General features: G+C 42.1%; 4 protein-coding genes across 5 annotated transcripts; 3 read left to right on the top strand and 1 right to left on the bottom strand.

Annotated features, from left to right (window-relative positions):
- Window positions 1–704: 704 nt before the first annotated feature.
- On the bottom strand, window positions 705–2,879 carry LOC148424196 (uncharacterized). Of its 2 annotated transcripts, none has more exons than XM_088412679.1 (2): window positions 2,521–2,879; window positions 705–2,192 (listed from the first exon to the last, which is right to left on the bottom strand). In XM_088412679.1, the coding sequence occupies exons 1-2, from the start codon at window positions 2,591–2,593 to the stop codon at window positions 907–909; spliced, it is 1,359 nt and encodes a 452-aa protein (XP_088268805.1). In that variant the 5' UTR covers window positions 2,594–2,879; the 3' UTR covers window positions 705–906. The 2 variants fall into 2 exon arrangements, with proteins under 2 accessions (XP_088268805.1, XP_088268804.1); XM_088412678.1 differs by having other exon boundaries at window positions 707–2,192; window positions 2,473–2,879.
- Window positions 2,880–2,938: 59 nt separating this feature from the next.
- Window positions 2,939–5,875, top strand: LOC148424195 (uncharacterized). Its single transcript, XM_088412711.1, has 2 exons — window positions 2,939–3,335; window positions 3,761–5,875. Exons 1-2 carry the CDS (start codon window positions 3,227–3,229, stop codon window positions 4,684–4,686), a joined length of 1,035 nt encoding a protein of 344 aa, XP_088268837.1. The 5' UTR covers window positions 2,939–3,226; the 3' UTR covers window positions 4,687–5,875.
- Window positions 5,876–6,067: 192 nt separating this feature from the next.
- Window positions 6,068–12,990, top strand: LOC148424194 (uncharacterized). The gene is made up of 4 exons (XM_088413152.1): window positions 6,068–6,527; window positions 7,286–8,878; window positions 10,124–10,285; window positions 10,852–12,990. The coding sequence occupies exons 1-4, from the start codon at window positions 6,392–6,394 to the stop codon at window positions 12,072–12,074; spliced, it is 3,114 nt and encodes a 1,037-aa protein (XP_088269278.1). The 5' UTR covers window positions 6,068–6,391; the 3' UTR covers window positions 12,075–12,990.
- Window positions 12,991–13,297: 307 nt separating this feature from the next.
- On the top strand, window positions 13,298–19,333 carry LOC148424193 (uncharacterized). Its single transcript, XM_088412721.1, has 3 exons — window positions 13,298–13,809; window positions 14,075–15,142; window positions 17,619–19,333. The coding sequence occupies exons 1-3, from the start codon at window positions 13,683–13,685 to the stop codon at window positions 18,884–18,886; spliced, it is 2,463 nt and encodes an 820-aa protein (XP_088268847.1). The 5' UTR covers window positions 13,298–13,682; the 3' UTR covers window positions 18,887–19,333.
- The last annotated feature ends 580 nt before the right edge of the window (window positions 19,334–19,913 follow it).

Below are 19,913 nucleotides of genomic sequence, written 5' to 3'. Positions count from 1 at the left end.
GCGTTTAACACCTTTTACGCTAGTTCCGTCTATGGTGCGCCTGCTTTTGCGCAACTTCCGGGTGTTTTTATTTCGACGTGTTTCCGTTTTCCATCTGCGGCTTCGTTGTTGTTTTCTTTACACTGGTTATTGAATGGGTGTCCCTTTCGTGGCAGCGGCCATTGCATTTTTTTTTTTCCTTCCCGCACTCCCAATGTGCTTATAAACTCTTTTTTCACCACCCCTACGTCTTTATAAACAAATTCCTGTTGGGGGGGCTGTGGAGCCGTTGCATACAAAAAAGTGGAACCCTTGCACACTACAATCTAGAAAATTTAATTTAAGAATGCAGCCAAATAACGGCAGTAAATTTATAAGATATTTGAAGTCTTTAAAGTCAGAGATAGCATATGATCATTGTTTTCTTTTTGATATTTCTTTTTTTGTTTCTTTTATTGAAACGAGTATTAAGAGTTTTGAGATAGCTAGCTAGCTCTAGCTAACTAGATATATATATATCGTCGATCTTTTCTTTTAATGCTGTCAGCCGCCGTTTGAAACATGACTTGGTGTTGGTATAGATACCTGACCATCCATATTTACAATATTTGTCAATGTAATGATCTTCAATATTAAAAATGAGAATTACATTTTTTTAATGATTATTTTTTAAGTTTATTCAGAAAAAAAGACATGGCTGTTAAGGGGCATTCCCATATTAGAGCCATCCGCTAAATTATTCTTTCACTAATTGGAAGGTTGATGTAACATTTTGATTAATAAGATTTAAAAAAGGTAAGAAAACTCAAGACATACACAACATTCATTACATACTACGTGTACCCTAATCGTTCGTAAACCATTGTGTGCTCTAGAAAGATGTGCTTTCTTTTAACATGATTGCTTAAAAATATCATGTACACAACTTCATTGATTGTTGCTCTTTCCAAAAGTACAGTTGTGCCTCTTTGCTTGATACTTGCTTAAGAATCTTTGACCACAAAGTGAACAGGCAAAAGGTTTCTCACCAGTGTGTGTTCTTGTGTGTCGCCTCAAGTTTTGAATTTGAGAAAATCTTTTGTCACAAACCGAACAGGCAAAAGGTTTCTCACCAGTATGGGTTCTTGTGTGTTGTCTCAAGTTTGCATCTTGAATAAATCGTTTACCACAAATTGAACACGCAAATGGTTTCTCATCAGTGTGTGTTCGTGTGTGTACTGACAAATATTTCTTATATAGAAAAAATTTACCACAAAGTGAACAGGAAAAAGGTTTCTCACCAGTGTGGGTTCTTGTGTGTTCTATCATGGTATTCTTACGAGAAAATCTTTTACCACAATTTGAACAGGCAAAAGGTTTCTCACCGGTGTGGGTTCTTGCGTGTTCTTTCAAATAATCCTTACGAGAAAATCTTTTGCCACATTTTGAACAGGCAAAATGTTTCTCACAGGTGTGGGTTTTTGTGTGTTCTCTCAAGTTCCTCTTATTAGAAAATCTTTTCCCACAATTTGAACAGGTAAAAGGTTTCTCGCCAGTGTGGGTTTGGGAGTGTTCTGTCAAGCGACACTTATAAGAAAATCTTTTACCACAATTCAAACAAGCAAAAGGTTTCTCAACTGTGTGGGTTCTTGTGTGTTCCATCAAGCTTCTGTTGCAAGAAAATCTGTTATCACAAAGCGAACAGGCAAAAGGCTTTTCACCAGCGTGAGATAACATCATATGTCTTTTCACATTTGACTTGCTGCTAAACGTTTTTCCACACGGAAAACATTTCCAACGTTTGCCGTCAGTGTGACGTGGCATCTCACCATCCCACTTTTCATCATCATCAGTGTGAGGAGAGTGTGACGGGTTGTCACCATCTGACATTAGAGCTAACGGGCCATGTGCTCGTGCTCCTCCACCGTGCTCGACATCCATATCTGTTGCCATGTGCTGACCGGAGCTGATACTTTGAAGCTCCTCCCCTTTCTTGTCTTCATATTGACCTTCTTCATCTTCTGACTTCACGTGGACACGGGTGACTGGCAACTCTGTGAAATCTCCCTCGTCTTTCACGGGCAGTGGCGGCTGCTCCTCTTTTTTGATGTTTGGGTGCTGCAGCTGCTCCTCCTCTATGCCACCAAGGGATTCTGACTCAAGCTCAGGCAACTTTTGCTCCTGCCGCTGGGGACCTCGATAGTCTTCATTCACAAGATATTCTTCACTCACATCTGTGGAACACAAGACACACAGACAAGTAAAGTGAGTTGGTTGTGACTTTGCTGTTTATATTTCATATTTAGGATAGTCAGATGTGCCGCATGAGCCAAAGGGAGCAGGTATTATAAAGTAAGGAACAGTCCCCTGACAGACCGAAGCTTTATTCATTCTTAAGTTTATACAAGCGCTTAGAAAACGGTTGCACGTATACCATTGAAGCACTCTCACACACACGCACAAACACACAAACAGGAAGATAGTTGAAATGTACTGGCCGAGGAAATGACAAACCCGGCGTGTTGGACACAAGTTGAGGCCGCTTGTAAAGCAGTTGACCACCTTCTTGTCGTTCCTTGTCCTCTTGGGCTCCACAAAGCTCCTCTTCGAACTTGACTTTGATTCTTGCCGACATTTTCACGCGATGTTTGCGACACCAGCAAACGACTCTGCTTTGTTAGTGGCTAGCAAACTATGCTAACCTAAACTAAGCTAAGCTAAACTACGCTAAGATAAACTAAGCTAAGCAACGATGAGAAACAAGCGCCACCACGATTTGAACTACGCACGATAAGGTCAAAATCATGTTTGACTGCAATAAAGAAGCGATTGGGTGTCGAAGATTGAGTATTTTCAGTAGCGATAGCAAAATCCAAAGTGTTTCGGTACGGACCATAACTCAGGCGGAACGTCTGAATCCAAGTCGTGTTGCGAAGTATGTTATGAAAAGGACGGTGTCACGTGACTTTTTTCTCTCAAAACGTCAGTCAGTACGTTTTTACGAATCCACGCGGGTTAAATTACATTTTTTGTTCTGAATTCAAACCGATTGTTCCGAAGCATTGTTACCGAGTATCAATCGCGACTTTATTCCAATCGAACTCTCATTTTACGCATTTGTGTGCGGCTCAATTGTTCTCAGTGCTCGTTGAAGCGCCTCGCTCTTCCTTTGCTTTAGTTAGCTTCGCTTCGCTTGCTATCTGCTAACGAAACAGGCGCTCCGCATACATCACGTCGGTGCGCAAATGCAGTCGAGCATCGAGTAAAAATGTGCGCAAGAACCAAGGTCAAGTACGACGAGGAGCTTTGTGGGGCTCAAGAGAAGAAGCGACAAGAAGGTGGTCAACTGCTGGACGCGCTTTGCAAGAAGCCTCCGGGTGAGTTCAACGCTGCCGTTTTGTCATATACTCACTCACGACATTTCAACCGTCTTGCGTTAGTTTAGTTATTTTTTCCATGAGCTTACCGGGGCACGTTGAGTTTCATTATATTGACATGCCAAAGTGTGGACTGTGGGTGTGATGGTGACCCCAGGTGACCGTATATTCTAGGACCTCGATCCGTCACCTCGCTGATTGCACTTGGAGCAATGGCTGTTTTAACAGCTTTTTTATGATTCTTAATTTTTGGTCTTGTCTGTCAGGGGGCCGTTTCATGCTTCATATAACTGGCTTCCTATTCTTTCTCTCACGTGGCCCATTCCACCCTGACTCTAACCCCAAACCCCGAATAATAGAAACGCAGAAGCAAAATCACAAGTAACGTGAGTTTACCAAAACCACATGTGTCTTATGTCCCTTAGACACGAGTGAGAAACATCTCTATCCTGAGCGGCAGGAGCCAGAGTTGCCTGATGTGAAAGAGGAGGAGTCCGAGCCCCCTAGTGGCACAGAAGAGGAGGAGCTGCAGTGCCCCAACATAAAAAAAGAGGAGAAGCTGGTAGATTTCACAGAGTTGCCAGTCACTGATGTCCATGTAAAGATGGAAGATGAAGAAGGTCAGTCTGAAGAGAGGAAAGGGGCGAAGTCTCCAAGCAGCAGCTCCGGTCAACCTATAACAACGGACATTGATGTCGAGTACAGTGGAGGATCACAAGTAGACGACTGGTTTGCTCCAATATCAGATGGCGAGGAGACGTCACACTCTTCTTACACTAATGATGACGATGATGAGGAGTTGGAAGGCGAGATGCCATGTCAGTCCGACAGAAATTGTTGGAAATGTTCTCTGTGTGGAAAAACGTATCGTGGCAAGTCCAGTTTGAAAAGACATATAAGGGGCCATGCGGGTGAGAAGCCTTTTGCCTGTTCAGATTGTGGGAAAAGATTTTCTTATAAGGGAACATTGAGAGACCACACAAAAACCCATACTGGTGAGAAACCTTTTTCCTGTTCAGATTGTGGGAAAAGATTTTCTATTAAGGGAAACTTGAGGGAACACACAAAAACCCACACCGGTGAGAAACCCTTTGCCTGTTCAGATTGCGGTAAAAGATTTTCTAATATAGGCAACTGGAGACGGCACACAAGAACTCACACTGATGAGAAACCATTTGCTTGTTCGATTTGTGGTAAAAGCTTTATTCAAAAGGCAAACTTGAGACGACATTCGAGAACCCACACTGATGAGAAACCATTTGCTTGTTCGATCTGTGGTAAAAGATTTACTCAAAGTGTACATTTGAGACGGCATGCAGGAACCCACAGGAGTGAGAAACCAGTTGCTTGATCCATTTGCGGTAAAATATTTATTCAAAGTGCACAGTTGAGGCTGCGCACAAAAACCCTCACAGGTGAGAAATTTTTTCCCAGTTTGGATTGTGGTAAAAGATTGTCCAATACGTCTTCTAATACATCTACGACCTTAAGACGGCACATATGAAGCCAGGCCGCGCCCGCTGCACCTGCTTGCACCACATGTTCAAGAGAAAATACACATCGACCTTATCGGCAACTTTTAGTTTGTTCCGGAGCTGAGGAGGAGAGATTTTGCAGCGACACCGCCAAGTAAACAGCAAAGTTTCATTTATTAGCTGCAATGTTTTACTGTAGAAAATGCTAAAGTGGGCAAAAGAACACAGCCATAGATTCAATGCCAGCTGGACAAATCGTGTCAGCAGTAAATTATTCGCCCGTGGGCAGAACTGGGTGATTTGATAAGAGACTGGGACTGATTTGATAAGAGCAACACGTGTTAGTGAGAGCGGTGTATTGACGCCGTGATGCAGTTTAACCCCTAGGGGAAATTTTGAGATTGAAATAGAAAGTTTGATGTTTTTGATGCGTGATTTCAAAGGAAAATCAAACACAGAAAAACACTCGGAGGCTAAAATATTGCATGGATTGTCAAAACATGATGACTTTAACGCTGCCGTCCCTTCTCGATACTTGCAAACGGGAGGTCAAAAGCTACACCTTATAGATGTTAAATTTATCCCACGTCGGGCTCATTTACTGCCATTCAAAATTGGAAATATCGTAAATTTTGGACATAATGAAATTACAATGCTTTATCATGCATTTCCCCCGATTTTTGCATTCATCCTTTTACTTCCTGGTTAGAAATATCAATATCATAAAACATATTTGATAAGAAATCAAATCACCTACGTACCAAATTTAATATAATATGCACATAATTACACTGTGGAACGAATAAAATATCGTGTTATGGGCCCTTTAATGTAATGACCTTATTGATTGTAAATAGGGACTGATGAGTGTCATTACCAAGACCAAGTCATATTTCAAACTAGTATCGATACTCGGGCAACGTGGGCTGGAAGCTTTGCGAGAGCAAATTGATTCCAATGTACATCTACAGCGACCCCTCTCCCATGCGGTGGGAATAAATGGCTGAGTGTGCGGCGATAATGCACTTCGTGTTATGTGTACAATAAACGTTTCCAATCACCCTCTCAAGTCTCTTGTCGCTATCGTGCCGGTTTTTGGTTTCTTTCTCCAGACATTAACGAGGCAGCGGTGAGAGGTGAAACGGCGGAGGGAACAGGGAAACGCCTCGAAAGAAGCCGGAAGTGACGCAGCGATAATCGCCGCATAGCCAAATTGACGCAGGAGTAGTCCCGGCAAAGCGGAAGTGTAAACGATTCTAGAAGCAGCCGTGACTTGCTGCTGCAAAATGAGCTAATCGCTAGCGTCTTTCTTTCTTTCTTTTTTTTTTTTTTTACGAATCCACACGCGTTAAAATGAATGAATTGAAACTCAACTGAAATTTCCGATGCATTGTCACTGAGCGTCCATGGCTATTTTATTTCAGTCTGACTCACGTTTTACATCTTCGTGTGCGGTTCAAATGGTCTCAGAGCTTCTCGGCCTTGCTTAGCTTAACGTAATTTAGCTTGCTAGCCGCTAACGCGTTTTTGGCTCAGCAGACATCAAGTGCGAGCGCCAAGTGTAGTGAACATCGAGTAAAAATGTGCGCAAAAACCAAGGTCAAGTACGAAGAGGAGCTTTGTGGAGCCCAGGAAGAGAAGGACCGACAAGAAGGTGGTCAACTCCTAGGCGCGCTTTGCAAGCTGTCTCCAGCTTGCAGTGAGCCCCACACGGCAGGTTTGACAACAACCTACCTGTGTTTATTTTGTTTTAAAGTCTCGTACATGGGCACGTTGAGTTTCTTATTTTGGACGCGCGAAGGTGGACTGTACGTGTAGTGATGTATTTTCTGTACACGTGCTCAGTCAATACATTTCAATAACCTTCCTGTGTTTATTTATTTTAAAGTGTCTTACTTGGGCACGTTTAGTTTCATATTATTGACACGTGCGTGTGATGGTGATTCCAGGTGACTTTATTTTCAAGGGGGGTGGCACACATTTATGATCATCACTAAGTGTCACCCTATGGGATCATAAAGTAAAGATCTGTTCTCAAACAGAACTCAATAACTTAATTTTAAATATTTCAAGTGCTTGACAAACGATTGATACCCACGAAGCCTCATATGTCACCTTGCGAAATGCATTTTTTAAAGCACTCCTCCAGTAATCTGTCTCCATTGACTGATAAAGTATCGGTATCAAATGTTCCATCCCTAATTCTAGATGTTGAATTTGGCTTTTCCATCTGTGTTGTGACTGCTCAATGTGAAATTAGGATGCTTAAAAATGTTGTGAGACAACACTAGACCATCCATGATCCAGCATCCACGATACTTGGTCTTGGCAAAGGCTTGGTCTGTCAGGGGACTGTTTCTCGCTCCTTACTGGTTTCCTATCCATTTTAGAACCCTGAATATTAAAAACCCAAACGCTAAATCACAAGACACTGATTTTACCAAAACCAAAATATATGTGTCCTATGTCCCACAGACACGAGTGAGAAATATCACGGTCCTGAGCAGCAGCGGTCAGAGTTGCCTGATGTGAAAGAGGAGGATTCGGAGCCTCCTAGTGGCAAAGAGGAGGAGCAGCTGCAGATGGCACCTTCCGTGAAAGACGAGGTCGATTTCACAGGGTTGCCAGTAATGAATGTCCTTGTAAAGACGGAAGACGTGGGAGGTCAATATGAAGAGAAGAAATGGACCGAGCCTCCATGTAGCAGCTCCAGTCAACACATAACAACAGACATTGATATAGAGCACGATGGAGGATCACAAGTAGATGACTGGTTAGCTCCATTGTCAGATGGTGAGGAGACGTCACGTTCTCCTGATTCAAATGATGATGGTGATGAAGAGTGGACAGGTGGGGTGCCATGTCACACTGACGGCAAACATTGGAAATGTTCTTGTTGTGGAAAAACATTTCTCTACAAGTCCCGTTTGCAGAAACATATGGTGAGGCACACAGGCGAGAAGCCTTTTGCCTGTTTGGATTGTGGTAAAAAGTTTTCCTATGAGGGAAACTTGAGAGAACACACAAAAACTCATACAGGTGAAAAACCTTTTGCCTGTCCGGACTGTGGTAAAAGATTTTCTACTGAGGGAAATTTGAGAGAACACAGAAAAACCCACACCGGTGAGAAACCTTTTGCTTGTTCAGATTGTGGTAAAAGATTTCCTAATGCGAGGAACTTGAGACGACACACAAGAACCCACACTGACGAGAGACCATTTGCTTGTACAATTTGTGGTAAAAGGTTTATTCAAAAGGAAACCTTGAGTTTACACACACGAACCCACACTGGTGAGAAACCTTTTGCTTGTTTGATCTGTGGTAAAAGATTTATTCAAAGTGAACATTTGAAGCTGCACAAAAAAACTCACACCGGTGAGAAACCTTTTGCCTGTACAGATTGTGGCAAGACATTTTCTACTAAGGGAAACTTGAGCTGTCACACAAGAACCCACACTGGTGAGAAACCTTTTGCCTGTTCAGTTTGTGGTCAAAGATTTTCTAATAAGGGAAACCTGAGAGGACACACCAGCACACACACTGATGAGAGACCATTTGCCTGTTTGATTTGTGGTAAAAGATTTACTCAAAAGGCAACCTTGATACTACACACAAGAACCCATACTGGTGAGAAACCATTTGCGTGTTTGATTTGTGGTAAAAGATTTATTCAAAGTGCACACTTGAAGCTACACACTAAATCCCACACTGGTGAGAAACCGTTTGCCTGTTCCGATTGTGGCAAGAGATTTTCTACTAAAGGAAACTTAAGTTATCACACAAGAACCCACACTGGTGAGAAACCTTTTGCCTGTTCCGATTGTGGCAAGAGATTTTCTACTAAGGGAAATTTGAGTTATCACACAAGAACCCACACTGGTGAGAAGCCTTTTGCCTGTTTAGATTGTGATAAACGATTTTCTATTAAGAGAAGCTTGATAGATCACACAAGAACTCACACCGGTGAGAAACCGTTTGCCTGTTTGGATTGTGATAAAAGATTTTCTCTTAAGAGAAGCTTGCAAGAACACACTAAAACCCACACTGGTGAGAAACATTTTGCCAGTTGAGGTTTAGTCAAAAACTCCCAAGTAAGTATCAATCAAAGAGGTGTTGCTGTTAAACATAGCAGTGATGGTTGAAGCTGTGACTGGTGTTCTTTTAACATTTATGTAAAAAAATAAATAATAATAAAGCATGCCTGTCTTGTGCACACATTGGGTGCCACCACTGAAGTGATGAATGATGAGTGTACTTCAAAAGTGTGTGTAATATATGCTTTAACTTTTCTTACTTTTTTCTCAAGTTGACATTCAAAATGCTTTTTCTCTGCTCTTGCACCGGCCTCGTCAGTACAAATAAATACGGTTTGAAGTGCGCTTCTGATGACAGAAGCGAGATCGGACCCTCTAGTACCTCCCCTACACCACCTCGCACCGCCTGTTCAAAAGAACACATCTTTTAGTCTCCATTTTTTTCTGAAGCTGAGGAGGAGAGATTTTGCACAGGCGGCCAAGTAGACAGCAGCGTTTCATTTATTAGCTATGACGTTTTATTGTGGAAAATTGTGAAGTGGCTAAAATGTGTTTTTGGGAGCACACCACTGTAACATTTAGTAATAAATAAATTGCCTCCTGGGTGAACTATTGTTAGGTTTACTGGGTTCCCACAGGGACTTATTTAATTAATAAGAGGAAGGAAGTTTATTGATGCATTTTAATCTCAGTAAAACACCTGTTTTTTTGGCCCCGTTTTTCACGCTGTTGGAATAGTTTCCATCAGCCGCGAGCCTCTTTCGTTGCCCGGCGGCGTTGAACATACCATGAAGGGGGCAAGGCTGACACACGGGTCTTTTCTCATGTTTTACAACCTGGTTAGAAATATCGGTGCCATAGAACATACTGCATTTAAAAACTTAAATCACCAACATGCCAAATGTAATAAATATGCACGTATTACCCCGTGTAAAGATTAAAGCAGCGGGGAGAATAGGAAAACGCCTCGAAAGAGCAGCCAGAAGTGGCGCAGCATAGTCGGAAGTGACGCACAAGTAGTAGCAGCACAGGTGGAAGCAGAAACAGCTGTTTATACAACCCCTGAGCTAATTGCTATTTTTTTCTTTACGAATTCACACGCGTTTTCGATCTGAATTTGAATTGTACTTTCCGGTGCTTTGTCACTGAGTACCCATTGCCACTTTATTTCTGTCAAAGTCATGTTTTACATCATTGCGTGCGGTTAAAATCCTCCGTGCTCGACGAAGCCGCTCGGCCTTGCTTTGCTTAGCTTAGCGTGCTAGCCGCTAACGCGTTTTTCAGCAGATATCAAGTACAAGCGCAAAGTGTGGCGAACATCGAGGAAAAACGTACGCAAGAACCATGGTCAAGTACGAAGAGGAGCTTTGTAGAGCTCGAGAGGAGAAGGAACGAAAAGAAGGCAGTCTACTGCCGGACACGCTTTGCAAGCAGCCTCCAAGTGAGTTTTACACGGCAGGTTTGACACTTAATTATTCCATCAACAACCTTCCTCTTTATTTTTATTTAAAGTATCTCAATTGGGCAGCGTTAGTTTAATTTTGTTGACCCGCAAAAGTTTACTTAAGTATTTACCTAATATTAAACCGATTTTGAACTTTTTCAGTCATCCTTCAAGGCTGATAGAATATTGTGTGATTTGTCTACGTAAACATGGGTTATGTACCTGTATGTATGTATGTTTTTAAGCTTCGTTAAGTAGGAAGGCCAAAGCCAGCTGGAATTGAGCTCGGGTCCCTTAATTGTGAGGCAGACTTTCTAACCACTGCGATACTGAGCCGCCCATTAATTATATTATTTATTTTGTGCACCACTCAGATGCTGGATTCACTAAACTTGGTCTTGGCCAAGACTTGGTCGGTCAAGGGACACTCTCTTGTTTCATAATACTAGATTCCTACTCTTTCCGTCATTTGGCCCATTTTTGAAGCCTGAATATTAAAAACACAAAAGCAAATTCACAAGACACTGAGTTGACCAAAACCAAATGAGTCTTATTTCCCGCAGACACGAGTGAAAAATATGTGGCTCCCGTGCCGGACGTGAAAGCGGAGGAGTGGGAGCTCCCTGGGGGCAAAAAAGAGGAGCAGCTGGCACTACACATGAAAGAGGAAGGAGATTTCACAGGGTTGCCAGTACCTGTTGTCCATGCGATGAAGGAAAATAGAGAAGAGAAGAAAGGGGCGGAGCCTCCAAGCAGCAGCTCCAGTCAACGCATGACAACGGATATTGACGGCGAGCACAGTGGAGAATCACAAGCAGACGATTGGTTAGCTCCGATATCAGATGGTGAAGACACGTCGCACTCTCCTCGAACGAGTGATGATGGTGATGAAAAGTGTGAAGGTGAGATGCCATGTCACACGGACAGCAAACGTTGGAAATGTTCTCAGTGTGGAAAAACATTCTGCTACAAATGTCGTTTACGAGCACATATGTTGAGCCACACTGGTGAGAAGCCTTTTGCCTGTTCATATTGTGGGAAAAGGTTTCCTAAAAAGGCAAGCTTGAGACAACATACAAGAACCCATACCGGCGAGAAACCTTTTGCCTGTTCAGACTGTGGGAAAAGATTTTCTATTAAGGCAAACTTGATACAACACACAAAAACCCACACCGGTGAGAAACCTTTTGCCTGTTCAGACTGTGGGAAAAGATTTTCTATTAATGCATACTTGACAAAACACACAAGAACCCACACTGGTGAGAAACCTTTTTCCTGTTCGGATTGTGGTAAAAGTTTTTCTAATATGGCGAACTTGCTAAAACACAAAAAAACCCACGTCCGTGACAAACTTTTTGCCTGTTCTGATTGTGGGAAAAGATTTTCTATTAAAGAAAACTTGAGAAAACACACAAAAACCCACACTGATGATAAGCCATTTGCTTGTTCCATTTGTGGTAAAAGATTTATTCGACGTACGCAATTGAGCCAACACACAAGAACCCACACTGGTGAGAGACCTTTTCCCTGTCCGGAATGTGGTAAAAGATTTTCTAGTACATCAAATTTGAGGCAACACACAAGAATCCATAATGGTGAGAAACCTTTTGCGTGTTTGATTTGTGGTAAAAGATTTATTCAACGTTTAAACTTGCAGCTGCACACACAAACCCACGCCGGTGAGAAACCTTTTCCCTGTTCGGAATGTGGTCAAAGATTTTCGACTACATCAAACTTAACACAACACACAAGAACCCACACTAGCGGAAACCTTAAACTTATTTGATTTGTGGCCGATAATCAAATAAGAAAAGCGTGACAAAACTCGCAAGAAGCTGAAATAGTGAGATTGCCTGTTCAGATTGTTGCAACAGATTTTCTAATAAGGGAGACTTAAAACATCATAAAAGAACCCACACTGGGGTGAGAAATATTTTGTAAGATAAAATTCTTGATAAAACACAAGTAGCTGTAATGGCGAGAAACCTGCTCAGTTTGTGATTAAAGACTTTCTTACAAGGGAAACGAGAGGCGACGCCAGCACCCACACTGCTGTGTAACCTTTTGACTGTTCACTTTGTGGTCAACTTTATTTTTTATTGTTTTCATTTTCTAAATGTGACCTCAACCTGCCAAGTGGCAACAGAATAGTTTAGCTGACGGCTGTAATTTGTAAATTCCCTTATTTTTTTGTTGATTTTTTTGTTATCTGTTTGAAAATGTACATGAAGATTTTTTTCAATATGTAAATTTATGTATACGGTTCCCTCGGCAGTCACGCTGTATTGTTGCAAGGACTGTTAGACTGTTGCCATTTTACATATCAATTTATCACTCTGTTAAATAAAGGATAAGGGCTTCACAATGCCATCTCTCTCCCATTCTCAATTTTGATACTTCATGTAATTACTTTGACTATGATTATAAGTGGGGATGTGGGAGTTTCAGTTTCAAGACCAAGTCAGGCGGTTGATGGAGAAAGGCTTGGCTGTAACGGCTCCACGGCGCCACCTTTCTCATGCGGTGCGTATAAATGGCTTGTGTGCGCGGTGATGAAGCCGACCAACGCATGTCCGGTTTTGTGTGTACAATAAACGCGTCCAATCACACTCGCGTCTCCTGTCACGATCGTCCACACCAAAGCAGCAGGCAAGGAGATTGCGCTTCATCCTACAGGAATTCATGCATATGCTGTAGCACTAATAAAAGCAATTCGTTTGTAGACCCGTTGGGTTAAAACTGAATTCGTTTATCAAGACACCGGGGGGAAAAACAAGCCGTATAGTACGAACACGTCCCCGTCAAATTGATCCAATGGCAGCTTCCAACCATACAGTCGTCTATGAAATGGCAACAATTATAGAAGTCAACTATGTACAAAGTCGAGCATGGAAATATAAAAGAGATTTTACAAATTTACTGCAGCTGTTTTTTTGGCCCGATGCTTGCGACATCAATGAGGCGGCGGCTGGAGGTAAAGCAGCGGGGAGGACAGGGAAACGCCGTGGAAGAGCAGTCAGACTTGGCGCCTCGTAGCCGGAAGTGGCGCGAAGGTAGTAGCAACACGGCGGAAGTGACGAAGACTGTCAGAAGCTGTCTTGACTCCGACAGCCTCCATAAAATGAGCAAATAGTTGTTGGGGTCTTTATCCACGAAACCATACGCCTTTTAGACTTGAATTTGAACTTCCCTTTCCGATTCATTGTCACCGAGTATCCGGCGCTCCTTCATTTCAGTCAAACTCACGTTTTACATCTTTGCGTGTTGTTATAATTGTCTCCGTGCTCTTCGAAGCTTCTCGGCTGTGTTTAGCTTAGCTTGCTAGCCGCGAACGCGTTTTTTTGGCTTCTGCAGACTTCAAGTGCGAGCGCAAAGTGTGAAACATCGAGTGAAAATGTTCGCAAGAACCGAAGTCGATTACGAAGATGAGCTTTGCGGAGCCCAAGAGGAGATGGAGCGACAAGGTGCTCAACTGCCGGACCCGCTTTGCAAGCAGCCCCCACTTGAGTTCAACGCCGCAGGTCAAAAACCTTCCTGCGTCCATTAGTACGACTCTACCCTATTCCGTGCTTTAGTAATTATTGTTTGTAAACTGAAACATTGCTGTTTGTGAAAAGATGTGTTCATTTGACGCTGTTTTAGTTAAGTAGCATCTGAAATAGTTAAACGGTCCTTCCATGTGCTAACCACTGCCCCACCGAGCCGCCCTTTAGTTACGTTAAAAAACACAAAAGCAAAATCAAAAGACACCGAGTTTATCAAAACCAAATGTCTTACGTCCCACAGACATGAGTGAAAACTATCTGGGTCCGGTGCCTGAAGTGACAGAGGAGGAGTTTGAGCCTTCTGGTGGCAAAGAGGAAGAGCAGCTGCAGTGCCCCAACATCAAAGAAGAGGAGCACCCGGCGCCATTCGTGAAAGAGGAGGGAGATTTCACAGAGTTGCCTGTTACTGTTGTCCACGTGAAGATGGAAGATGAAGAAGAGAAGAACGGGCTGGAGCCTCCAAGGAGTCGCTGCAGTCAACACGTAACACCAGATATTGATGGCGAGCACGGTGGAGGATCACAAGCAGACGATTGCTTAGCTCCGATGTCAGATGGTGACGACACAATGTCGCACTCTCCTCACACTAATGATGATGGTGATGAAAAGTGGGAAGGTGCGATGCCACGTTACACGGACAGCAAACGTTGGAAATGTTCTCAGTGTGGAAAAACGTTTAGCTACAAATGTCGTTTACAAAAACATATGTTGAGCCACACTGGTGAGAAGCCTTTTGCCTGTTCGGATTGTGGTAAGAGATTTTCCAAAAAGGCAAGCTTAGGAGAACACTCAAGAACCCACACTGGTGAGAAACCTTTTACCTGTTCCGTTTGTGGTAAAAGATTTTCTATTAAGACAAACCTGAGAGAACACACAAAAACCCACACCGGTGAGAAACCTTTTGCCTGTTTGGATTGTGGAAAAAGATTTTCCACTATGGGGCACTTGAGACGACACACAAAAACCCACACTGATGAGAAGCCGTTTGCTTGTTCCATTTGTGGTAAAAGATTTATTCAAAGTGCACAATTGAGCCAACACACAAGAACCCACACTGGTGAAAGACCTTTTGCTTGTTCCATTTGTGGTAAAAGATTTATTCAAAGTTCACACTTGCGGCTTCATACAAAAACCCACACCGGTGAGAAACCTTTTCCCTGTTTGGATTGTGGTAAAAGATTTTCCGATCCATCAAACTTTAGACAACACTCAAGAATCCACACTGGTGAGAAACCTTTTGTCTGTTCAATTTGTGGGAAAAAATTTATTCAAAGTTCAAGCTTGCGGCTGCACGCACAAACCCACACCGGTGAGAAACCTTTTCCCTGTTCAGAATGTGGTAAAAGATTTTCTAATACATCGAACTTAAGACAACACACAAGAACCCATGCTGGTAGAAAGCTTACGCTTGTTTGAAATGTTATTTTCTGATAAGATAACTTGATAAAACACAATGGCAAGAAACTGTTTGCCTGTTCAGTTTGTTCTCAGACTTTTTTACAAGGGAAACTTGAGGACACACCAGCACCCACACTGTTGTGTAACCTTTTGCCTAAAAAAAAAAATAATAAGGCAAGCTTGGGAGAACACTCAAGAACCCACATCAGTGAGAAACCTTTTGCCTGTTCTGTTTGTAGTAAGAGATTTTCTAATCAGACAAACCATTTTCTAATTATTAAAACTTGATGAAGCATACAAAAGGATGAGAAAGAAACCTTTTGCCAGTTTGGTTTGTTCGCAAAGATTCCTAAGTAAGCACCATGTTGAGAATAGCAGTGATCAATAAAGCTGTAACTGTCATTTTAGCATTTACACTACAGCACGTCTTTCTTGTGCACACCATCTTTTGGGGGCACCAACCATGTCTTGACTATTCTTCCCTCATTTTTTTTATTTTGTTGAAATTGAAAATGTGACATCGGCCTGCCAAGTGGCTACAGATTAATATAGCTTGAGTGCTCAAATTTGTACATTTCCCTTAACAGGCAACGCCGTTTTTTTCTAAATAAACAATAAATTGTTTATTAAAAAATAAATTCGTATATAAAGGGGGGGGGCTCGTTTTTAAACGGACTGGGAGGAAAAGCTGATTAAAAACAGGTCCATAGTTGCAATGAAGTCGAGAGAACAAGAAAACTGCGAACACTTTTTATTTTGATAAAATTATAGAAGACTTCAGTGAGGCAGCGATGCCTCGAAAGTGTGATCAGTATTGCAGCTGCCGAAAGTCGTGCCACGAGCATACCGGAAGTAATGTCAATATACCGGTAGCAGCCGCGACTACATCACTGCCAAGCTAGCTCTTCCATTCCCTATAAGTCACAAAGGTTGAACATTTTCAAGCTGAATGCTCCGAAACATTCCTACCGAACGTCCATCGCTACTTTTTTTTGCAATCGAATTCACGTTTTAGGAATTAGTGTGCCGCTCAAATCGTCTTAGCGTAGCCTAGTTTAGCTTAGTTTAGCTACTTATCTGCTATCGAAGCAGGCGTATTTGTTTGCTCAGCGGGCATCAAGCACGAGCGCAAAGTGTACGCAAAAACCAAAGTTAAATTCGAAGAGGAGCTTTGTGGAGCCCACCAGGAGAAGGGATGTCAAGGACGTGGTCAACTGCTGGACGCGCTTGCCAATACGCTTGTGTTCAATACGTCAGGTTTGTCACGTGCTCAGTCAGTATATTTTACTCAGCTTCCTTCGTTTATCTTTTCATTGTATCTCACCCGGGTTCGTCAGACTCTAGTTTTCAACAATATCTTCGTCGAGCTGTCACAGGCTATTGTAATGAATGATTATTTATGTACAACTGTGCATGTGCAATAATAATTGAGTTGTATTAGTCACAATCAATGGGTTTGACGATCAACTAGTGTGGTCTCTGACTGATCGATTGTTTATGTCTGCTGGACAGGAAGAACGCGGAAACTCACGGCCACGTGCCTCATTCTTGCTTGAGCCACGAAAGAGGAGGCATCTGTGATCCTGTGTCCATTCGTTTCATTCTTATCCAGGTATGAAACTATCTTTGAAAACATTCATTGACATGAAGAAGCGTGGAGAGAAGAGGAAGAAAAAGTTCGTTTTGAATTACAGCAACGTTTTGAGTGTGTTCGAATCGTTTTTTTGTACTTGGCGCCATGTCGGCCGAAATCGCCCTCGGCGACCATAACGTGTGAACGGACATTTTGTGAACAGAAAGTTGAAGTCAGATTGATGTTTATTATCTAAAATATTGTTCCTTTAAAGATACAGTAGGTTGCCCAGGTTAATACTGTTTAGTTTTGTGTTTGTATTCTTTGTACCGACGTTTGTTTTGTAACAATTCTTATATCCAGTGGATAAAAGTTATTCTTGCTTGAGCCACGAAAGAGAAGGCATCTGTGTTCGTGTGTTCATTCGCTTCATTCTTATCCTGGCTGTAACACTATGACGTAAATCTCAGTCGACATAAATAATAATGTATTATTAAATAGTGTAACATTATGCACATTTTAAAGCATTGGAAAACATTAAGGATGTTTGTGGTATGGTTCCAAGCGTTACAAAAATAAATTTATACCCCCCTCATTCTTCGCCATTTTCATACAATTTGAAAATGTTCCAGGCATCCACAAGGGCGGCGCTAAATGGGCTGAAGAGACTTATCAAAAGACAGTTTCTCACTTCAGAAAAACGGGCGTTCTATTCTTCCACGTGCCCATTTTATAACCCCGAAAATTAAAAACACTAGTCTAAAATCACTAGTGCCTGAGATTGAAAAAAACATATGTGTCTTATGCCCCACAGACATGAGTGAAAAGTGTCTTGGTCCTGAGCGGCAGGAGCCAGAGATGCCTGAAGTCAAAGAGGAGAGAGAGGAGGAGTCAGAAGTCCCTGGTGGCCAAGAGGAGCAGCTGCAGCTCCCCAGCATAAAAAAGGAGGAGCAGCTGACACTACACCTGAAAGAGGAGGAGGAAGATTTCACTGAGTTGCCAGTAACTGGTGTCCATGTCAAAACAGAAGATAAAGAAGGTCAATGTGAAGAGAAAATAAAGGTGGAGCCTTCAAGCGGCAGCTGCAGTCAATACATGACAGGAGGATCCCAAATAGACAGATTGTTACCTCCGGTGTCAGATGGTGATCACACGTCACACTCTCCTTACACTAGTCATGATGATTATGAAGGGTGGGAAGGTGAGATTCCTCGTCACTCTGACGACAAACGTTGGAAATGTTTGCAGTGCGGAAAAACATTTCTCTACAAATGCCGTTTGCAAAAACATATGGTGAGCCACACTGGTGAGAAGCCGTTTTCCTGTTCGGATTGTGGTAAAAGATATACTAAAAAGGGAAGCTTGGCAGATCACGCAATAACCCACACCGGAGAGAAACCTTTTCCCTGTTTGGATTGTGGTAAAAGATTTCCCCATCCATCAAACCTTAGACGACACTCAAGAATCCACACTGGTGAAAAACCTTTTGCCTGTTCAATTTGTGGTAAAAAATGTATTGACAGTTCAAGCTTGCGGCTGCACACACAAACCCACACCGGTGAGAAACCTTTTTCCTGTTCAGAATGTGGTAAAAGATTTTCTAATACATCGAGCTTAAGACAACACACAAGAACTCACACTGGTGAGAAACCATTTGCTTGTTTGATTTGTGCTAAAAGATTTATTCAAAGTTCGAACTTGCGACTGCACACGAAAACCCACACCGGAGAGAAACCTTTTTCCTGTTCGAAATGTGGTAAAAGATTTGCTAAAAAGGGAAACTTGGCAGAACACGCAAAAACCCACACCGGTGAGGAACCGTTTGCCTGTTTGGAGTGTGGTCAAAGATTTTCCACAAAGAGAACCTTAATAGAGCACACGAGAAGTCACACTGGTGAGAAACCTTTTGCTTGTCCAGATTGTGGTAAAACATATTCGAATATGGGGAACTTGAGACGACACACAAGAACCCACACTGGTGAGAAACCATTTGCTTGTTTGATTTGCGGTAAAAGATTTATTCAAAGTTCACACTTGCGGCGGCACACAAAAACCCACACCGCTGAGAAATCTTTTCTCTAATTGAAATGTGGTAAAAGATTTTCTAGTACATTAAACTTCAAATAACAAACTAGCTCCTGCACTGGTGATAAAACACACAAGAACCTAGAAGGGCGAGAAACGTTTAGCCTGTTTCATTTGTGGTCAAAGATTTTCCTAGAAGGGAAACGTGAGAGAACCCGCCAGCACATACACTGGTGGGAGACAGTTTGGTTGGTCAGTTTGTGATCAAAGATGTTCAAATACTGGAAGCTTGAGCAGATACACAAGAATCCACACTCGTGAGAAACTCATTCTGTGGTCAAAGATTCCCCTAGTTAAGTGAGGCACAAGTTAACTGTTGAGAATAGTAGTGAATAGCAATAAAGCTGTAAATGATGTCATTTTAGCAGCTTTATTTTAAAAAATGTCTGTATTTTGCACATCTTGTTTTGGCAGCAACCATTAAAGTAATGAATCATTACATGAGGTGTGTTTTATATATGTCTTTTCTTACCGTATTTTTTTATTTTTGACATTCGAAATGTGACATCAACCTGCCAAGTGGCTGTGGAATATATTAGCTAACGGCTTTAATTTGTAAATTCCTATATAACAGGCAAATATATTTTTTCAAAACGAGAAAAACAATAAATGATTTAATAATATAGTGTAATTGTCATTTTTTATGCTCAAGTTGATTACGTTTACACTGATGGTAAATAAAGACCGGCGAGTTTCAATACCAAGACCAAGTCATATTTGAAACTCGTATGGATACTCGCAACGGCGGCTGATAGCATAAGGAGAAAAGATTTATCCCACTGTATGGGACTGCTCCACAGGGTCCCCGAGCCCCTGCGGCGGGTATAAATGAACGTGCCGTGATGGAGCCTGCAAATGCACTTCTTGTTTTGTTTGGACAAGAAACGTGTTCAGTCACTGTCAAGTCAGCGCTTCACCCCCAAAGTAGGCTTGCATGTAGCACCTACAAACAGAATTTATTTATAAACACGTCCGACGTTTCCAATTAAGTCGAGGAGAAAAAAGCCACAATAGAGGCGTCTAA

The sequence above is a fragment of the Hippichthys cyanospilos genome, chromosome 4 (assembly GCF_059441005.1).
Source record: "Hippichthys cyanospilos isolate Australia breed blue-spotted pipefish chromosome 4, RoL_Hcya_1.0, whole genome shotgun sequence".
In the NCBI taxonomy this organism is placed as follows: Eukaryota; Metazoa; Chordata; class Actinopteri; order Syngnathiformes; family Syngnathidae; genus Hippichthys; species Hippichthys cyanospilos.
This window is presented reverse-complemented; position numbering and strand designations above follow the sequence as displayed.